This window comes from Ruditapes philippinarum, unplaced genomic scaffold, assembly GCF_026571515.1.
Source record: "Ruditapes philippinarum isolate M1 unplaced genomic scaffold, ASM2657151v2 ctg1077_1_1_1_1, whole genome shotgun sequence".
NCBI lineage: Eukaryota > Metazoa > Mollusca > Bivalvia > Venerida > Veneridae > Ruditapes > Ruditapes philippinarum.
Window position 1 is genome coordinate 161,500 of NW_026859840.1, and position 20,613 is coordinate 182,112.

The window sequence follows — 20,613 nt, forward strand, 5'->3', positions numbered from 1 at the left end:
TGTTGCTAATTTAAGTTTATGCCATATTGTTTTATGTAAAAGAAAGGAGAATTGTATAATGCTAATTTATTATGCTAAACTTATGTTAAAATAATTGATAAGATTATTTGTTGACTTTTTGTTAAGTACAAGTTTTTTTTCTGCGGAAGCTCATAAAAAGGCTGCGTAAGGCATTTTGTGACTTTTTTTTTAAACAGTAGTTAAATTTATATGAGCTTGAGATACCACTGTGAGAAATTATATTTTTATCATTTATCAGAGAGAAGTATACGTTTATCATTTATCAGAGAGAAGTATACGTTTATCATTTATCAGAGAGAAGTGTACGTTTTGGGCGTTGTTTAAGATATCCATTTTTTTACCATTATATCACATTAGAGGCGTTTGTGCCGTGCAGAGGCCATATAAAGTCATCCCCCAAATACAGTCAGATATATTAAAGTTCTGATCCTGGAATTTCGTTCAGCACGTTGTTCAGCAATTGTGCTTGTATTTTTTAGTTCCTTTTATTTGACATGTTTTCTTGTTGGATGGCTCTAGTATTTATTTTTAAATACTGTTTAATTACTTTAATTTTTCTTTTGACGTCTAATTATTAATGTGCAGGCTTTATAACTTTTAATTCCCTTTCAAAATTCCATTTCATTTAGGTCCACCCATCGTTTTCTCTTTTAGAGCAAACTCATTCTTTTACTTTGTGACCATACGCCGCTTTGTATGAAATGGCACGTACATGTCACATTGGAAATTCTATTATCACTGCCATATGCACACATTTACGATTGTGTTCTTAATTCAAAATCTAGCCATTTAATGTTTAAATGTTGAATTCTGTTTTAGCCGGTGCTAGGGAGTGAACGATAGCTTGCATTTACCACTATACTGTCAATTAACAGCCTTATAATACCGAGCCCGCAACACTTTCAATTTCGTCTGATCATATGGCGTTCTATAAGGTTTTTTTTTACAATTCTTTGAATTGTTTATGCCATGATAGGCTTATAATGCTTGCCATTATTAAGAATGTTCAATTGTTTTGAGCTTGTTGTTTTAAGAATACTACGTGTTTTGTGTTTGAATGTTTTCTATACAATATTGAACCTATAGGCTTCAAGCGATATGTTTCAAAGATATTTATTGTTCTCACATAGGTTCTCATAGATGTGCAGTCTTTCTGGAAAGCAAGTCTTTATGAGACTTACTTCCTTCCCTAGAAGCGGACTTTTCTAAAATAGAGAAATACAGAATCCCTGAAGAAAGCCAAACACGACAAAATTGAAAATGTTGCAGGCTCGGTTTGATTGAGCCTGTTCATGGACGGTACTGGAAAGTGCAAGTTACCGTCCACGCCCCATAGCACCGGCTTTAGCAGAATTCAACATTTAAACACTAAAATGGTGAAATTTTGAATTTAAAAACATCCACAGATGTGTTTTTCGTGGGAAGCGGACCTCACTATAAGTTGCTTCTTTCTTTGGAAGACGACTTCTCTAAGTCAAACTTCTTTCCTGGGAAGCAGACCGTTTCCTATGTTTCCTGCGTTACTCAGTTTCCTCACATGAGCTCTGACCGGCGTCTTGCTGACAAATAGGGAACTCTCTGCAAATCAAGCTTTTGGAAATACAAAGGCTTCTTTCGGAACCATTTCTCTCTCTTTTTCAATTTCCAATTTCATGTCATAAAAATAACACACAACGGGCGAACCGGATAAAACAGCACAGTTATGACATCCCGTCTAAAAAAAAACCACAAAATTGCCGATATGTATGTTTCCTTAAATAAAAGCAGAAAACCATCCATCATTTTATGGGAATTTTTCAAAATATATACTGACTGAATAGCGGGCAGTGCAAACCATTATCAGGCTACCACTGCCGGCTGATCTTGGCTTATTTCAGTCGACGCCAACAGGCTAAGGGCTTATAATAAAATGCTATATATACATTATCTTCAGTTTGTTTTATGAAAATATATTTCATGTTCTTGAGACAAACAGTTTTGATAAACCATTGTAATAAATCATCTTTGTACGTTAATACTACATTCATTGTTGCGTTTTATATTGATGTGCTTATTTTCAAGAGAGAAAAAAGAACAAAGATTAACAGGGCAAGAAGACGTCCATGGATCACATAATCGCTCCAAGAAATCAATAATTGTTCATTTACATATTTTCCAGATATAACTGTATGTTCCATTTTGATTCATACTGCCATATCTTGTCTTTGTGGTACGCTATATTTCTTCACGACTTTACGCGGCTCCTCAATATGTAGATTTCTTTGAGCGATTATGTGATCCATGGACGTCGCCTTGCACTGTTGATCTTTTTTCTTTTTTTCTTGAAAAAGTATTTTTTTAAGTAAATGATACACGCACTGGGTTTTGTTTAAGTAAGGTTCGGTTGCTAATTTCTTTGAACAAAGTCATACCAATTTAAGACATAAAATATATCTATTTCAAGGGAATAATTTTTGCATGCTACATTGAGTTTACTTAAAAGTGTATTGTATATTATATTCTACATACCTGTATTTAATTATGATTTTCATGCTGAACTTATTGATCGTCTTGGTGGCTAATATAACTTGAAAGTGACCAGGTTCAGCATGAAAGAATGTTTTTGAGATTGAGCGCCGGCCATGGCACCATTAAGTCGCTATGATTTTGTTGAGGAAACGCAGAACAAGTATGATGATTATCTTGAAGACACATAGACTTACGTTGATGTACAACAAAAGCGCTTGATTTTGTCGAAGACACATAGACTTACGTTGATGTACAACTTAAGCGCTTGATTTTGTCGAAGACACATAGACTTACGTTGATGTACAACTTAAGCGCTTGATTTTGTCGAAGACACATAGACTTACGTTGATGTACAACTTAAGCGCTTGATTTTGTCGAAGACACATAGACTTACGTTGATGTACAACTTAAGCGCTTGATTTTGTCGAAGACACATAGACTTACGTTTATGTTCAACTTAAGCGCTCGCTTATGTCGAAGACACATAATACAAATAAGACAAGATAAATAAAGTATGCACAGACAATCCTCATCTAATAAGGAATGAAGTGATTAATAATTGCTTGCATTAAAGTAAAGAGAAACAATGCTACAGGCATATTTTTTAGATTGTCTTAAGGTACAACAAATAATTGTAAGTATCAATCTATTAATTATAACTTTAAAAGAACCAACATTTAACAATATAAATCACAACCAAATTGTTTTCATATATTTAAATCAAGACAACTACATACACATAAAGAAGAACCACGAGTAAGTTAAACTAGAATGTAAGGTTTAAAAACATTTCAAATAAGCTTTACACTGGCAATCAGTTTAAATTAATATGTTAAAAAAGGTTTATAAATCAAAGACAATAAACAAAAAAGTTTTACAACAACAACAAAATTATAAAAAAAATTGTAGAGGAGCACCCACACCACATTGCTCAGGGAACTCGTTTTAAGCTGTTCTAGGGTGGATATTTACAACTCCGGAAAAAGTTTTGTAATTAATGTCGCGAGCTGATACATATTTTCTGCACGTTTCATTTTGGTTTTGCACACAATTGGCTGTTCGAGTTGTATCCGGGAAATTTTCTGAAAATAAAAACTGGGATATTTAAAATTGTTATTTTTAATTCGAGCACAGTCGTTTATAATCCAACATAAGCAAAATATGTATTCTAATGTTTTATCTATTCTGGGTATATAATGTATGAATGCATGTCAATATTTTACATCACAAACTAGAAATGTGTCCATAGGACACGGATGCCCCCACACGCCACTGTTCTGTCAATCTTTTGACTCTAGGTCAAATATTTTTTGGACTACATGTGCCACAAGTTGAAAACTAAAAAAAAACAAAGGGCCACAATTCTGTTAAATTTGGTCGCAGCAAAAATTCCTTCCTTTACTACCATCTACACATTAAGGTTGTTCATCCCTGGAAGTTTAAGCAAAATCTGCCATCCGGTTTAAGAGGAGTTGCGTTCACAAAATTTCTACATAGTATATAGTGAAAAAATCAACAAAGGGCCATAATTCTGTTAAATTTGGTCGCAGCAAAAATTCCTTCCTTTACTACCATCTACACATTAAGGTTGTTCATCCCTGGAAGTTTAAGCAAAATCTGCCATCCGGTTTAAGAGGAGTTGCGTTCACAAAATTTCTACATAGTATATAGTGAAAAAATCAACAAAGGGCCATAATTCTCTTAAATTTGGTCGCAGCAAAAATTCCTTCCTTTACTACCATCTACACATTAAGGTTGCTCATCCCTGGAAGTTTAAATAAAATCTGCCATCCGGTTTAAGAGGAGTTGCGTTCACAAAATTTCTACATAGTATATAGTGAAAAAATCAACAAAGGGCCATAATTCTGTTAAATTTGGTCGCAGCAAAAATTCCTTCCTTTACTACCATCTACACATTAAGGTTGTTCATCCCTGGAAGTTTAAGCAAAATCTGCCATCCGGTTTAAGAGGAGTTGCGTTCACAAGATTTCGGGACGTACGGACAGACGGACGTTTTCACAGGACAGTAATTATGTGGCTACTCTATTGTTCTCTCTATTGTTCTTTTTAGCCACACAAAAGAAAATAGCCACATAAAAGCATTACGGAATGAATGACATCAAAGAGAAAGAACAGTTACCTATTGTCGCTCTAGCCACATAATTACTCTCCTGTGAGTGCGGACAGACAGACGTACGGACACTCGGACGGACAAGTGCAACGCTATATGCTCCCACTCTGTGGGGGCATATACATCTTATATATTTAGTGGTAATGCTCAAATGTTAACAATGGCTTATATTATTTGTACATTCATGCGTTAATAGACTCAATGTCAACGGGTAATTTTAGAAAAGCGAACTCAGAAAGCCAAACGTATCGGAGCTCGTTGATATCATATAAAGACAAAATATGACTGATAATATCATCCCTATGAAATATATGTTTATGTTTCTGACACTGGTGGCCAGCTTTGTCCGAGTGCTGACCGGTACAAAATACTGCCAAATATGAAAAACCAACCACTCAACCAGAAATGGAACATGTTGTCGGATCGCCAAATGCTATACGGATGGTGTGGTAGTCAGAGGGTTCACAGGAAAAAGAAATTGTGCAATGTTATAAGCGCGTGCGTGTTTCGTAACAATTGCATTTAATCCTCTCCAATTATTTCTATCTATAATTTTCACTGCACATATCAGTCAAACTGTTGTAACTTAACGACATTTTATTATAAAGTTGATACATATAACAATTACCTGAAGTTTAAATATGTATACGTGTACTCACATTCTTATGTAATTTCAAACGAACTAATACGGTCTCCAGTGTCAGCCCGGGCAAAATTAAGTCATTATCATGTAGGAGAAATAGACAACGTGATAAATGACAAACTAAACGTAGTCTGTCAATCTTCTCCATTCCTTCCTCTTGTAAACAGTTTCCAAGATTGCTAACACGAGTGTGTTGTCTGTAAGCTTTCATACTAAAGTACGATATTATCTCCAGCACTGTCTGGGTAACCTCTTGAAACATATAGATAAGTCATGCATATCATTTTGAATTCAACAGTTATTCACTTATTATAAAGATTTGAAGACAAAAAAAACTAGACTTAAGTTCACTTGACTTAATATCAGCGTTGCTTTTATTTTGAAAAATGAATCACGTGTAACGAGTATTAATCAAATAAAAATAAACCAGCAATGAAGATGTGGAAAATATTGCCGTTTTAAATCATTCTGTACACAAGTAGCCAACATTTTTGTTTTCATTGCACTTTTTGAATTTTGCAGGAGTATCAAGAACCATTAAAATATATATGTTCCCCATAAAATGATACATATAACAATTCGCCGAAGTTAACATATGTATACATGTACTCACGTCCTTATGTAATTTCAAACGCATTTATACAATCCTCATAGTCAACCTTGGCAAAATTAAGTCATTCTAATGAAGGAGGTATAGATAACGTGGTAAATGAAAATCAATTCGTCCTCTATCAAATAATAATTTTATAAAATAGCGTTAAGTTTTAGGTAACTAATCCATATTTTAGTGAATGAAGTTATTTACAAAAGAAAAATGTTTCTGTTACCTTCTATTTGATTACCCCTAGCCTGCTCTTCAGTGTCAGGTACGACTTTCTAAAGAAGGATAAGAAGTATAATTGTATTTGCCTAGGGCTTGATGTGCAAAGATATTTCTATGATTAAATAAACAACTAGAACTAAATATTAGTTATCTGTAGACATTAACAAAATCACGACATTACTTGTCGTGTTTAGAATATAGATATTTATATCTATGACAGAAATTTATTTATAAGTTAACCTACTAAGAATTCCGCACGGCCTTCTGAAGTTTCAAAGTTTTAAAGATGTGAAAACAGGGCAAAAATATGCAATACGGTGACAAGAACAAAGTCATTTTTGTAAAGAACTAATAAAATAAAAATTAATTCTGTACCATTTTTGTAATTAATGTGGAAAACGTATAAAGGAATGGGTTCAACGCCGAATTTATTGGCAAAATAAGAATGGCTGTCCATGCATACACTTCTCTCGGCACATAATTACCCCGAATAGCCATTAGTCCTGCAATCATAAAAAAATTTGATATGTTACATGTATTAGTTCATTTCTATTGTTTAATAATATTAATAATAATGAAATCATAGTTTGAGAGATTAATTAAAGAAAAAGTAAGGGTAATTACATATAGTAATAAGTACATTTATCATACAATAACTTTGCATTAGAGCAAACCTTTTTCCTCCCTTCTTTTGTTTGTTTCTTGCTTCCTTCTAAACATTTTCTTCGTTTTATGTATTTGATAAACTAATCATACCACATTTAATTTTTTTTCAAAAATATTTTTTTTGTAAAGTTCAATGTTTGTTTTTAAGGTAATGGTATGAAGTACAGATGTACATAATTACCCATACATCCAATAGGAAACCAGCACATGAAGTCGGTTAGAACAAGTAGTAGAAGATTCCTCGCCACTGTCAAATCGTTTCTTCTTGCAATGTTCATCTTCCGCTTCACAGCTGATTGCCTGTTAATCTCGCCATATATTAATAGCTGACCGACAGCAATTAATATGAACAACACGAAATTTAAACCAATGAAAACTGCGGTCGAGTATTGCCACCCATCACTTCTTCTTCGACTTAAAGGTAGTGCAAGGCAAACTGCTGAGCTTCCATAAAACGAGTTTCCGAAATATTCAATTCCTAAAAGAGGTATCACTGCAATGAATATAGATCCAATCCAACAGCACGACACTGCAAATGCAGCCGAAGATGGTCTAAATCGAAGTGTTCCAAATGGATATTTTATGACTAGCATTCTGTCGATGGTGATTAGGCAAATAATCATGACACTCATTTCTGAAGATATGGTTGATAACACTCCTGCCATCTTGCACCACGTACTGTTTCTCCAATATATGTCCAATTCTATGTACCTGAATGAAAAGATTTTCAATATTTCAACTTTAAGTGATGATGTACAAACATAATTAAAGCTGCGGTTCTGTCCGACTTAACCAGTTAGTAAATTAATACGTCACTCTGACTGCAAATATCATTGTGATTACGTGTGGCATTCATGGGTTTTCAATTGGTTACGCTTGGTTTAAAATTGTTTAATAATTGAAATTACGTCAAATAACTGTGCAAATAGAAACATATCAAAAGGGTCTGTTGCAAAACGTTATGCCTAACACTAAAAGAATATTGAAATGTTATTAATTTCTAAACGTCGCAATACAAGATCTGTAAATGGTATTGTTAATGTTAAAATGTCAAAAGATCTAAAAGAAATTAAATAAAACAATCTACGATGAACCAGCAAACCAAACCTGTCTCTAAATATAATATCTGCCACTGCAATTGTCATCAGATATATACCCATCAGAAAATCAGCTACCGCCAAGTTTGTCACAAAAATTCCATATCCGAGCTTAAGACGTTGACTGTCGTACCGAATACGATAAACTAAAGATAATATATTCCCAACAATGGAGAGGAGTCCCATTGCCCACAGTAGAATTTGAAGAGTTCTACTTTCAATAAGATCAGCACAAGATGAAAATTCGTCTTTTTCTGGGTAACACTTCTCTTCTGGAAAATTAAAAGGTCTAACACAACAAAATCTGTAAGCCGGTGTCTGTAATAACTCAAGACCTTCTATTCCATAAAATATGTTACGATCAAATGTTTCAATTGATACTTCATTTATTAGAAGGTTTTCTACCTTCAGATTTTCAAAGGCGTATCCGGCAATAGTTTGAATCTGATTGTTTGATATATCCAATGTTTTCACCTGAAGTCCGGCAAATGTTCGAGCTATTAGTGTAGTTATTTTGGTATGTTTTAATTTTAATTCAAACAGCTGTAATCCACTAAAACTATTTGGCTCTAGTATCGTCAGATAAGTATTGCCACCTAAATTAAGCCTTTTCAATCGTTTTAAAGGAGAAAACACATTTTTCTTTATTATTGTAATGAGATTTTTACTTATGTCCAGTTCCAGAATATTAACAGACCACCCTAAATCTTCTACCGCTTCAATTTTGCAATCTGACATATCAAGTATGGCCAAGAAAGGCAAAATCTTTTCGTACCCTAGTACCTGGTATCTATACACAGAATGGCTTGTATCTACTTTACGTGTTGTATACGATAAGTTTTTTATGACGTTATAAGATGCGTTCGTACATTTAACAGAGGTTCCCTCACATGTACACTTTGGCGGACATTTAAATCCGCACATATGTTCGTCGTCCTTATGAGGACAGTCGATCTTCTCATCACAAACATGTGATAAAGGAATACAGATGCGAGTGTAAATGCATCGATAACCATTTGCACATGCTTTAAGTGGCGATCCTAAAATAATTTGAATACATTATTTTATTATCCATTAGCAAAAAAACTTTAAATGTCAAATAATCACAGTCTGTTTTCAGTTCACTGCGACAACAATTGTATTCATGCTTTTATGACTTCACAGTTTTTCAAGACAGAAATTCTTCTTGCTAAAGAGAATGGGTGCCTAGTATTTAAGATGTCTGTCTTACAATCGTAATCCGGATATATATTACAAGTGTCACGACCTTGTTAAATTATTTGACGAAAATTCTGGCAAATCCACAAAGCAAGCTCAAGAAGATTGAAATTGGTTGTAAAGAACTTGCTTTACGATCAAATCTTGAGAGATATAATATCATAATGACACCATAGTTTATATGCTCTCGAATCATTTTTTGATTTTGGCATTCTGAACATCCTGCTTGTTACATATTATAAGTTCTAAACATCTAAACAGAACGAATAATGAACATTATTTTTACCTTTACAGAATTCTTGAAAGATCCCTGTTCCAATCGTTCTAAGCATTTTGAAGCTCTGTACTTTAACTTCAGTTATTTGATCGTGAACAATTTTAAGAGGATATTGTTCAGAAGGATCTATTTTAACAATCCACAACAAATTAAAAGAGATAAATAAAGATGGGAATGGATTCTGGTCAAGAAGTTTTTGTATAGGAGTCAGTAATGGCTGAAGCCAAATTACAGCTTTGAATGGATGTGTGATGTTGGCAATTCTAAATAAATTTTCTAAACACAACTGTTCAGTAGCTGATGTGACTAAATTGCATGGAATCACCGTCTGTGTATAAACATCATGATATATATGAGCGTTGATGGTCTTCTTGTCCAAAACCTGAAACCAGCAAAACCTATTCTTTTAAAAGCTCAGTATACACAGACTCAGATAAATATTTCTATCTTTAGAAAGGACAAAAATGAGTGTTATAATGAAATAATAAGCATGTTAAATGTTTCTTACCGAAAGAAAGTCACTATCGTTCCGGTATTTGTCCAAAAAGTATTTGTTTAGCTTTTGTGAAAAAATAAACGCATTTCTATGGCATAACGGACTACTTTATTTTATTTTATTCCAATTTTGTATTTCAGGGTTTTTATGTACAAAAACATTTAAGCAAGACTATTCCTATTTAAAAAAGAAGAAAAAAACATAATAAAGTAGTGATTTCTATAACACTATTTGGCTTACAGTTTTAGGAACTGTCTCGAATAGCACAACAACATAACTAGCCGGGCGGAATAGAGACGCAAGTCGAAACACTGACTGTAACTCAGCACTACCAAGACCCTTTTCATGTTGAACTCCTGCAAAAACCATATCACCCTTTGGCGCCGAACACCCTGTACAGATAGATTGAATAGAAGTAATCAATTAAATATTATTTCTAACTTAAGATTATTAAAACAGTTGTCACTTAAACAATTATTATTTTTATAACATAAATAGCTTGCAAAAGTATCTCTGGAAAATGGAAATAAAAATGCGTGTAACAAAAGGTTATATTTTATGCAATATATTTCAATAGCACATTATCTTCTTCTAAAAGTGATCTTACTTCACGCTATATTTTAAGTAATTGAAGATTAAGATCAAGTGTCTATCACTAAAAATTAATGTGATGCAAAACACACTAACACTGGCAGTCCTGCTCATCTTCATTGTCCGAGCAGTGTTTAATACCATCACATACAAACTTATCCGGTAAGCAAAAACTTTTGGGACATTTGAAGTAGCCATCATTACATACAAACGTTTCTGCAAATTAAAAGATATAAATGAAATTATATTTATATAATTAATTAAAATTTCAGATATATAATACTGTACTTAAAATGGTATAATGAGACAAAAAGAGAGACATAAATAACAAAGATATCAATCAAATAAGAAGTATATAAGTAGTTGAAGAACATAGATAGTATAAAAATAAATCAGACATATTTCTAATCCTACCGATATACTGCAGTATAGCTAAAATATAGATTTAAAGCTTAAATTTTAGATATATAGTCACAATTATAGATATATAGCTTAATTATAGATATGCAGCTAAAATTACAGATCTAGATCAAATAACAGATATAAAGCTAAAATTATAGATATAGAGTTAAAATTGCAGATAGCTAAAACTACACATTTAAGCTAAACTCAAAGATATAACAAGAGCTGTCCGTAAGACAGCGCGCTCGACTTTTTTATTGCTTGCCAATAAAAAAAGTTTTTGCAGTAAAAGGCAATACAAGAATCTCTGTATTTTTAAAGTGAACAATGGCCATGAGCATTAAGATATTTAGTGAAGAATTATTTTACTGAATTGTGTGATACCCTTGAACACTGCAGCAAAGTTTGAAATGTTTAAGTCAAAAGAGGGCTGGTAAGAAAGAAAAAAAAACTGAGTTGAGCCTTAAATAAATTTAATAGTATTAAACCCACTTTGAGAGAATAAGGTATTTTTACGTCACTCAGAACACCTTGGTAAATGACATAATAACATAATTTTTCAAGAAATCTATGCCAAGGAAGCAGTATATTTTTGTACAATCAGCATAATATATAGATTTGACTTTGTATGTGAAAGTATTATAGTTACCTTATAATACAAGTAATAGATAAATTTTATCAAGCTTTTTTAGATGTTGTCAGTGCTTGCCTATAATACAAAACATTGACAGTTAAGGGCCATAATTCAAATAAAATCTTTGACAGAATTACCTTCTCCTGGACATGTTTGGGAATCATGATTGTAAACAAGTATTCCAACTTTCAAATTAATATCTCAAACAGTTCAGTCAAAAAGTGGACTGGTACTAAAAACTTAACCAAGATTCTAAGTCGATAAAAGGCCTTAATTTTTAAAACAAATCCTTGACAGAGTTACCTTCTCTTGCGTACAGATGGGGGTAATGATGTGAAATAGCATTAAAAGTTTCAAAGCAATATCTCAAAGGGTTAAGGCAATAAGTGGATTTTACCCATATTCAATGTATTTTCTAAGTCAAAAAGGGGCATAATTCTGTCAAAAACCTTGACAGAGTTATGTCCTCTTGTCTGTTGATGAAGGTCGTGATGGTAAACAAGTATGGTCAGTTTCAAAGCAATACCTCCAATGGTTTTGAAATAAAGTGAGGTGGTACAAAAAACTTAACCAAGCTCAATACACTTTCTAAGTCAAAAAAGGGCCATAATTCTGTCAAAAACCTTGACAGAGTTATGTACTCTTGTCTGTACATGGAGGTTATGATGGTGAACAAGTATGGTAAGTTTCAAAGCCATACTTGTAATACTTCTGAAATAAAGTGGGGTGGTACGAAAAACTTAACCAAGGTGTGACGCCAACGCCGACGCCGACGCCGGGGCGAGTAGGATAGCTCCCCTTTTCATAGAAAAGTCGAGCTAAAAATAATAATGATTGCAGATTAATAGCTTAGATTATAGATATAAAGTTTAAATCACAGCTAAATGTATCTAGCTAAAATTACAAATTTAAAGCTAAAATTCTAAATATCATATACAGTTAAAGTTACAAATATATAACAAAAACTATACAGATAAAGTTATTACTTAAAATCTATAATCTATAAAACAGATACAACTACCATGTAAGCCATTCGACGGTGTACTTATACAGCTATTATTTATTCCGAAGCATCTATATTTGAAATTAAAATTATAATACCGTATACTAGTATACTTGCCTGCCTTCTTAATTCGAATTAAACTGTAAAAATTGCTTTGTTTTAAAGCTATCGAAAGATTCATCTTTTCTTGTAGAATGCCTTTTAATATATCAATGTTAAGAATTAAAATGAACAATAAATTGGCATTGACAAACATACCGCAATCTGTTAGGTGTTCCACTGATTTGCATCCGAGTGATTTTCCTTTTTCGTCTAATTCATAAATGCACTTCTTCGATACTGGAGCGACTTGAACATTTCCTTCACCACAGGACAACTGATTTGTTGGTTCTCTCATTGTTTCTACATATACAAAACACAAATCCATTTCATTACAAGCTTTGAGGGTTGTCCATCAAACAACGTTCAGTCAGGACACAACTATTTTCTAACCAAAAACTAATGGGAGACCATCTACATGTATTTATATATCTCTCCGTGTTGTATCGTCATTACACTATCCTGTGCAGTTTTAGCACTTACGTAAAATATGGCACGTGTATGTATATTTTTAATTTAAAATTATTTTGTTTCAAACATTTTGCACACACAAGATTTGCACACAGTAATGAATTAAGACAAAATAATTCTGGAAAAATGAACAGATCCAAAAGCATAAAATGCTTATAAAGGTCTTTTCCTGAGTATGTTTATTTTTAACCTGACGTTTCATAATTATGTTAATGTACAAACCTAGCGTAAAGCAAAGCTTAAGGGAGATGATAATGTTACTGTTTAAGCATGTCAATGCAACAAATAATTCTTATTTTACTGTAAACTGTTCTTATTTTTTGGTATGACGCCACTTGCTGTTTCACCGAACGCTTCTACAGCTAGGTAAGAAACAAATAAAACTCAGCAGTACTTTTATGATACCTTTTCTCATAAACTTATAACACACATCAGCCCTTATACCATTATAATGATACATTGATGATTTATTAGTGTTTAAACAAAATCTATGTAATTGAACTTTGTAAAATGCAATATAAATTTTATCTACATTTTAATTAGTATCTATTTCAATAAGCACCGGATTAAGTTTCAATAACTATTCAAGTTGTGTGTCTACGCAGATATTATACATGCATTTACTTACCTTTTACACAACTAATCTTTCCAAAGTCATACGTATATTTAGCAAAATCCATTTTTGTCCATGATAAAACTGTCATATTTTCGACTCCAAAGATGAAGTCTGGTTGCCACATGATATAATTAAAACTGGAAGTAGATATACAGATATTCTAACATCATCAAAACGAGTAAATGACTATAACAACTTTTCAATTATATATTTTTGTTGTTGTTGTTGCTGCTGCAGGTGATGTGGCAGGTACTTATTTTGTCAGTTGTGATGAAATATTGTCAACGGCAAGGATGTTTCATACAAGACTACAAAGGTCTTCGATTCAAGGTAAGTTTATGTTTAACAAATCTATCTCATTACCAAGTGGAAAGAGTTACGATATTGAGTTACAAACTTTGACATGGTGCTTTTTATCTTACCTGTTTACATGATGATTGTCATCATATTTATAGTCTACTTCAATTGTTACTGTATCCGAAGTTGAATTATAAACTCCATCTGCCTCTCGGGCCACTCTCTCAAATCTTTTATAAACCCTAGATACCTGAAACATAAATGATTCCAATGTTTGTAAACATAAGGTTATTATTTCTTTAATAAGGCCTTTCTGTACATGTATAATTTAATGAATTTTTGTTAACGAATAGATTTGTATTATTTTTGTAGCTTGTACAAATTATAAAGTAAAGAATGAGGTTGCTCGATTCATATGTTTTTAACCCGCCTGAATACAAAGTGCTGTTCAGAGTGAGCTTTGTGATGACAGTTTGTCCGTTTTCCGTCGTGATCCACAATTTCTTAAACGATGCCAAACACCATCCTATACCACTCAGTGGATGTGACCAAATTTGACAGGAAATACACCAGGGTTGCCCTCTACAGATGTTTAATAAATGGTTCTGTTCTGGTGCATAAGAAGGTCACAGGAGCTACAATTAAGCTTTAAAATTTACAATATGACAATCAAGATCAACAAGGAAAGGCGGCGTTCAATGAACGCATCCCCCCCTACGACCCAGCAACAAGAACCAGTGGCAAGGAGCCCAGGCGGACCCCAAAACAAAAACAGGATATGGCACAAGACAGAGCACGGACAGGTTAATCACTAAAATGATAAATAATTTGTAACTGATAAGGAATTCAAAGAAAACAAATAAATGATTGAAAAATAGGAAATCATTTTTAACTCATAAGGAATACAAAGAAAACAAATAAAGGATTGAATAATAAGCCCACAAAGTCAAAGGGCACAGGAGAAGGGGACAGATGACCGGGGGAGGGTGGGGGTAAATCAAAGAAATAAAAACGAGGGGCATAGAAAACTACATTTCAGTTTGCAATATTGAGGTTTTAGATATGAGGCATGAAGCATTGCCTAAAAGGCCTATGCATATTGCCCCAACCTGGGGGTCACATAGGTTACACTTGTATAGTTAAAATGTCTTAAAAACTTCTTCTCATAAACTGTAATGCCTAGTGCTAAGATATATGGCAAAAGTAAAGACTCATGCTTGGTCCTGCCCCTGGGGAAAATAGTTTATAGTCTTGCACGAGGAAAACATCTTCTTGCTTAGTAATTCGGTATGTAGCATAGCCGAAGTTCATTTATTCTGTTCCTAGGGTAAAAATTGCCCTGACCTTGGGTAATTAAGTTTACATCGGCCACTACCAGTAAAATGTCCAAAAAAGCCTGTTCGTAGCGACTCAAATTACCAGAGCCTGTATTTTTGGCATACGTATTTGTAGATTACTACCAAAATAGGCATACACCATTACTTAGAGGGCAATTACAAAAATTAGATAAATCTTGATTCTGTATATTTTATACAGTCTTCTTATGTGAATTAACAATTCCAAGAGGTTGATATTTTGTATGCAATTATTTCCTAAATCAAAATGAAAATTTTGTAGCTTGGATCAAACATGACATCCTAATAAGACCTGATTCTGCATTGAAGAATTGTGAACTTCCTTGGCAATGTATATCAAGTGAGCGCCTCAAAGTTATCATGGCCCTTTTGACTTTATAAGAATGAAGAGTAATGAAACCAACAGATTCTGTTTTATTAAAATACAGTGTAACATTTTCCAAGCCGCCGGTACAGGTTTAACATATCTTCGAATGTTTCTAAATCCAAAATTTAACCATGTAATCTTTTATTTCTGAAATCTGATTAAGGCGGTGCTGGGGGGCGTAAAGGTACGTTGCATTTTTCAGTACCGTCCATGACCAGGTTCTGTAAAACCCAGTCTGCAACAATTTTGCAGATTAGAACTTCTTTACGGATTTTGTTTTTTCTATTTTAAACAGTTTGCAATGTGTTTGAAAATACTGAAATCAATGCTCCCATGGAATCTTTCTCACAAAAATATTACAATTGGTTTAAGTAAAGTATGAAGATATACCTTTTGCTTACATGTATACCCAGCATTGCCGGCATTGTATACAAGTGTTCTTGGATGTATCAGTATACCACTCCTGTCTCCACCCAGCTAGAAGATAAAGAAGACGTAGACGTTCATTATATAACATATTTGGTTAAAACATTTTTATTTTAGTTCGACCCTTAACCTATATTACATATTTGAGGAACCGGTTACGTACATAGAAGCATTTTCAGGTACTTATATATTTTTAATTGAAATAGAAAACAATAATCAAAAAAAAGTTTATTTTCAACTCGAACAATGTGAAACTGTAATCTAAGATTATCCTAATCATCTATCTTTTTTCAACCTTTCTTTAATACAATAAAAAGGGACCATCGATTAGGGTATTACCACAACTTGCTATTTTGAAATCATAAATTCTTGAAAAGTATGAGTATGTATATTTAAGCCTTCTATACTACTCAACTTTTGCTAAACATCCTATGTTTGAGTGTGAATATTATTTGGGATACTTTTATTAACGCGTGCGAAAGATTTTAAATGTTGATTTACTGTTTTATCAATTCAGCTGAAGGACGAATGTAACCCTATAAATGAGTAACACTGATTTTGTGCTAGAGAAGAGGATGATCCCCTTCTTTGAAGATTTCAAAACCTGAAGCGTGTTTTCAAAATTTGTGAAATTGGATTTTTTGACATTATGCCCATCCAAGGGTATATAATGAGTGAACGGGTGAATATCAAAATAAGTTTTCATTTTGCTATAATCCCTTTTCATTTAATAATTAAGTTCACATAAACAATAAATAACGCAGAGATCCCAACGAAATTTCTGTAAATATCTCTTAGAATTTACATGTAAACCTCAGTTTATAAAAAGAGTGGGGCAGTCTTTTTAAATTTTAGGCAGATTTATAATTTTATTCAAAGCATTTTCCAATATCAACTATTGGTCAAACACCATTTTGTCAGTTAATCTGTTGAAATATAAAGTCAATTCAGCTCAACTTGACTATGAAAATATGAGCATAATGCCACTTTAACAGCTTAGACTTAATACCGTGTGTGTGACCCGTGACTATCAATGACAGCTTGGAAGCGCCTTCTCATACTCCCTATTAGGTTTCTGGTCATTCTAATGAGTATTGCTGCCCATTGTTGGACCAACATGGCTCCAAGCTTCTGGATTGTTCTTGGTTGAGGCTGACGAGCTGAAATTCTAACATCCAGCTCATTCCACATGTATTCTATTGGATTTAAGTCAGATGAGCAAGCTGGCCAGTCCATGCGCTCAAAAGACTCCCTCTCTAGGTAGTCCTGGACAAGCCTGGCCCTATGGGGGCGAGCATTATCGTCCATTAGAATGAACTGATTGCCGACTGCTCCAGCATACAACCTAAGCTGGCTATCTATGATGTCGTCTATGTATCGCTGACATGTCAGTGTGCCTCTATTGAGCACAACTAGGTCCATCCCAGCTGATGCTACCCCACACCATATCTGACCCACTTACGTAGCGGTCATGCTCAGTAATTTTTGCAGCATGAAACCGTTCACCTCGTCTTCTCCAAACTCTAGAACGCATGTGAAGTCAAGGCAGAACCTGGACTCATCAGTGAACATAACGTGTCTCCAGTGTTGCATGGTCCACTGTGTATGCTCCATGGTCCATTCCAAACGGCGTTGTCAATGCGTCAAGGGGATACGTCTGCAAGATCTTCTCGACTAAAAATTACCATAATGCAGCCTTCTACGTACCGTCTGCGTGGACACACGGATCCCCGCAGCATTTGCAAGGTATATTGTAAGTGAAGTTGCTGTCATAAACCTTGTACGACGTGCCTGAACGACCAAAATTGATCCTGAGCTGGTGTTGTGACCCTTTGCCGACCTCCAGCATGCCTCCTGGCGGGTACCATGTAGTCGCTATCTCTCCCAGGCTCTGATAATTACGGTGTAGTGTACACCAAGCGTGCATCAATCTGGCGGAAGGTGGCCCCCTGGTGCACCATCCCTGCATCCCTCCATAACTCTGCTTCTCTCAAATGCCGTTAACATTCGCCATATCGAAGTGACAGATGTAAGAAATGTAGGCCACTGAATGACAAAAAGCCGAGAATGTCGCCGTATAACAAAAGACATGTGATTGTACACTCCATCAAAAACATGAAAATAATGGGATGCATGCTTGCCATGCTACCTAAACGATTGTAACGGATTAGACAACACGGATTCATGTCAGGAGACTATCTTAAAACATTGCTGAATCAGAATTTTCAAAATTGGAAAGAAATCTGTTTTATACTTGTGATAATATAAAAATCAACTTGCTTACCAACAATTGAGTAGTATATATATGTATATGCAAAAGAGATTTTGTAAGGTCAGTACGGTTGATTACCCGACTCATACTGATTATTTGGACGGGAAGAATAAATTGGGTCAACCTTAATGTTGGGGCCCGAAAAAATAATAAAAAGATTATTATTATAGGGGCGTCTTATAATACTAAGAAAAAAGTGAAATACATACAAAATCAAAATATATTCTTTCCCTGCATTCCCAATCGGGATGTAAAACTGTCATGATTGTAGCACCTTTCTTGAATTCACACATCACACCTGTACCGTCTAAAAATGATGATCACCAAATAAGTACAAAGATAAAGAGATGATGCATAGCAAAATCACATATAAATAATTTGCCACTTATAGAAACCCCATTTACAAACTTTGTGAAGAACTACCTGCAACCAGCTTGATAAATTGTTCTTTTGTTGTTTTTAACGACAAGTTTCGAGTTGACAATTTGTGACAAGGGATTAGATAATACATCGTTTATATATCTTCTGGACACGAATCACTTGGTTGCCTATTGTAATCAACAAATGCATTCTCGCTTAAGAGTTTCAGTTTTGGAAGTTTTTTTTTTTATAAATTTATTTTCCTGTCAAGGATTTTTACCCATAATATATACTCCGGATTTAGTTTTTCCACTAGACCACACGTCATCACATGTCTTATATGTAAAAGTATTACAATTTCTTGTCAGAACCCTTTCCCGGGCAGTCATTCCTTTTAAATTTTCCAACCCAACAAGCAAAAAACCATTTTAGATATGCCCCCGGTTTTTTTCCCCGACCAAATTAAACGCCGTTTTTGTGTTTTCTATTTCTGATAAAATTTTGGAATAAAAAAATTTGGGAATAAAAAAATTTCTAAAAAATAGTTGAGTTAAAAAAATGAAATTTCTGTAAATTTTTGGGGGAAGATTGTAAAAGGGAATTGTTCCCACCCTAATTTTAAAACGTACAATTTTTAATTAAAGTTTAAATGTTGTAAAATAATTAAGTTAAATAAAATTTTTAAATTTAAAAAGGGAAATGTTAAAATGAGGGGAATTTTAAGAAAAAAGGTTCATAATGGTTCAGAAAAAATTGGTTTAAAAAAAATGTTTTTTTCGAAAAACAAAAAAAAACCCCCCCCAAATACAAAATTTTAAAAGGTTTAAAACTTATTTCACCTTTAAAGGAATTTTCTATAGTATTTGGACCCTTGTAAAATACCACAGGAAAAAATTTGTCACTTCCATCAGAACAGTCTCTATAAGCATTACATCTTTTATATAAAGGTATACAAGGTCCACTTTCACACTGGAAGGAAGTCTCGCCATCGCATAAAGGATAATCTGAAATACAATGTACAAATACATAACTTCAACATTTTAGAATGCTCCAGTAGTTGAACAGCTTTGGAAAAACGGTCATTACGATCAAATTTCGACCAAACAACTCTTAAGAAAAAAAAGTTTAACATATGCTAATTAAGATACATATATTTTTAATCAGTTAAATGTGAATTATTTCTATTATCACTACATTTGTAGATGCATACGAAATGCAAGACAACATAAAGGTTACCACAATATTCATCCGAAGTATCCACGCAGTCTTTGATGTAGTCACACAATTGTGAAAGATGAATACAGCGTCCATCATTACACTTGTACATATTCTGTCCACATTCACCTACAAAATACACACATAAGAAGAATGTATAAGTGTAATCCAATACAGCACAATGGAAATCCTAAAAGCCTATGTTTTTAACTGCTGTAATGTATAATGTCGATTTCTTGTTGGTTATGAACAATAACCATTTGCAAATTTTCCCGAAAAACGCATTTAATTTTCGTCTTTCAAAATACCATTTAAATTCCCATTTCTCGCAAAACATTTTCCTTTTGATTTATTAGAAATTGTTATTTTTCAATTTTTTTTGACCCCGAAACCCCACTGGGCAATTTTAGTTTTAAAAGCGATTTTACCTTTTTTTCTTGAAAATTTGTTCTCTATTTAAAAAACCTAAAATTTAAGAGCAAGGATCATTACATTCCCTCATGGAAATTAATAACTTTTTACAATCCCGTTTCAAACCAGGGGGCCGTTTTAGAAAATTTTCATTTTACCCCCCTTAACCACCCGGCCAACAACGATACCAACAAACTCCCCCATTTTCCCAAAA

The 20,613-nt window shown here is 33.6% G+C and overlaps 1 protein-coding gene across 1 annotated transcript; it reads right to left on the bottom strand.

Annotated features, from left to right (window-relative positions):
- Window positions 1-3,175: 3,175 nt before the first annotated feature.
- LOC132758079 (G-protein coupled receptor GRL101-like) lies at window positions 3,176-19,162 on the bottom strand. Its single transcript, XM_060749592.1, has 15 exons — window positions 19,054-19,162; window positions 18,623-18,720; window positions 16,106-16,192; window positions 14,119-14,243; window positions 13,709-13,833; window positions 12,769-12,912; window positions 10,568-10,687; window positions 10,121-10,272; window positions 9,394-9,766; window positions 7,900-8,929; window positions 6,974-7,503; window positions 6,502-6,629; window positions 6,131-6,179; window positions 5,320-5,555; window positions 3,176-3,611 (listed from the first exon to the last, which is right to left on the bottom strand). The coding sequence occupies exons 1-15, from the start codon at window positions 19,160-19,162 to the stop codon at window positions 3,498-3,500; spliced, it is 3,420 nt and encodes a 1,139-aa protein (XP_060605575.1). The 3' UTR covers window positions 3,176-3,497.
- Window positions 19,163-20,613: the final 1,451 nt, after the last annotated feature.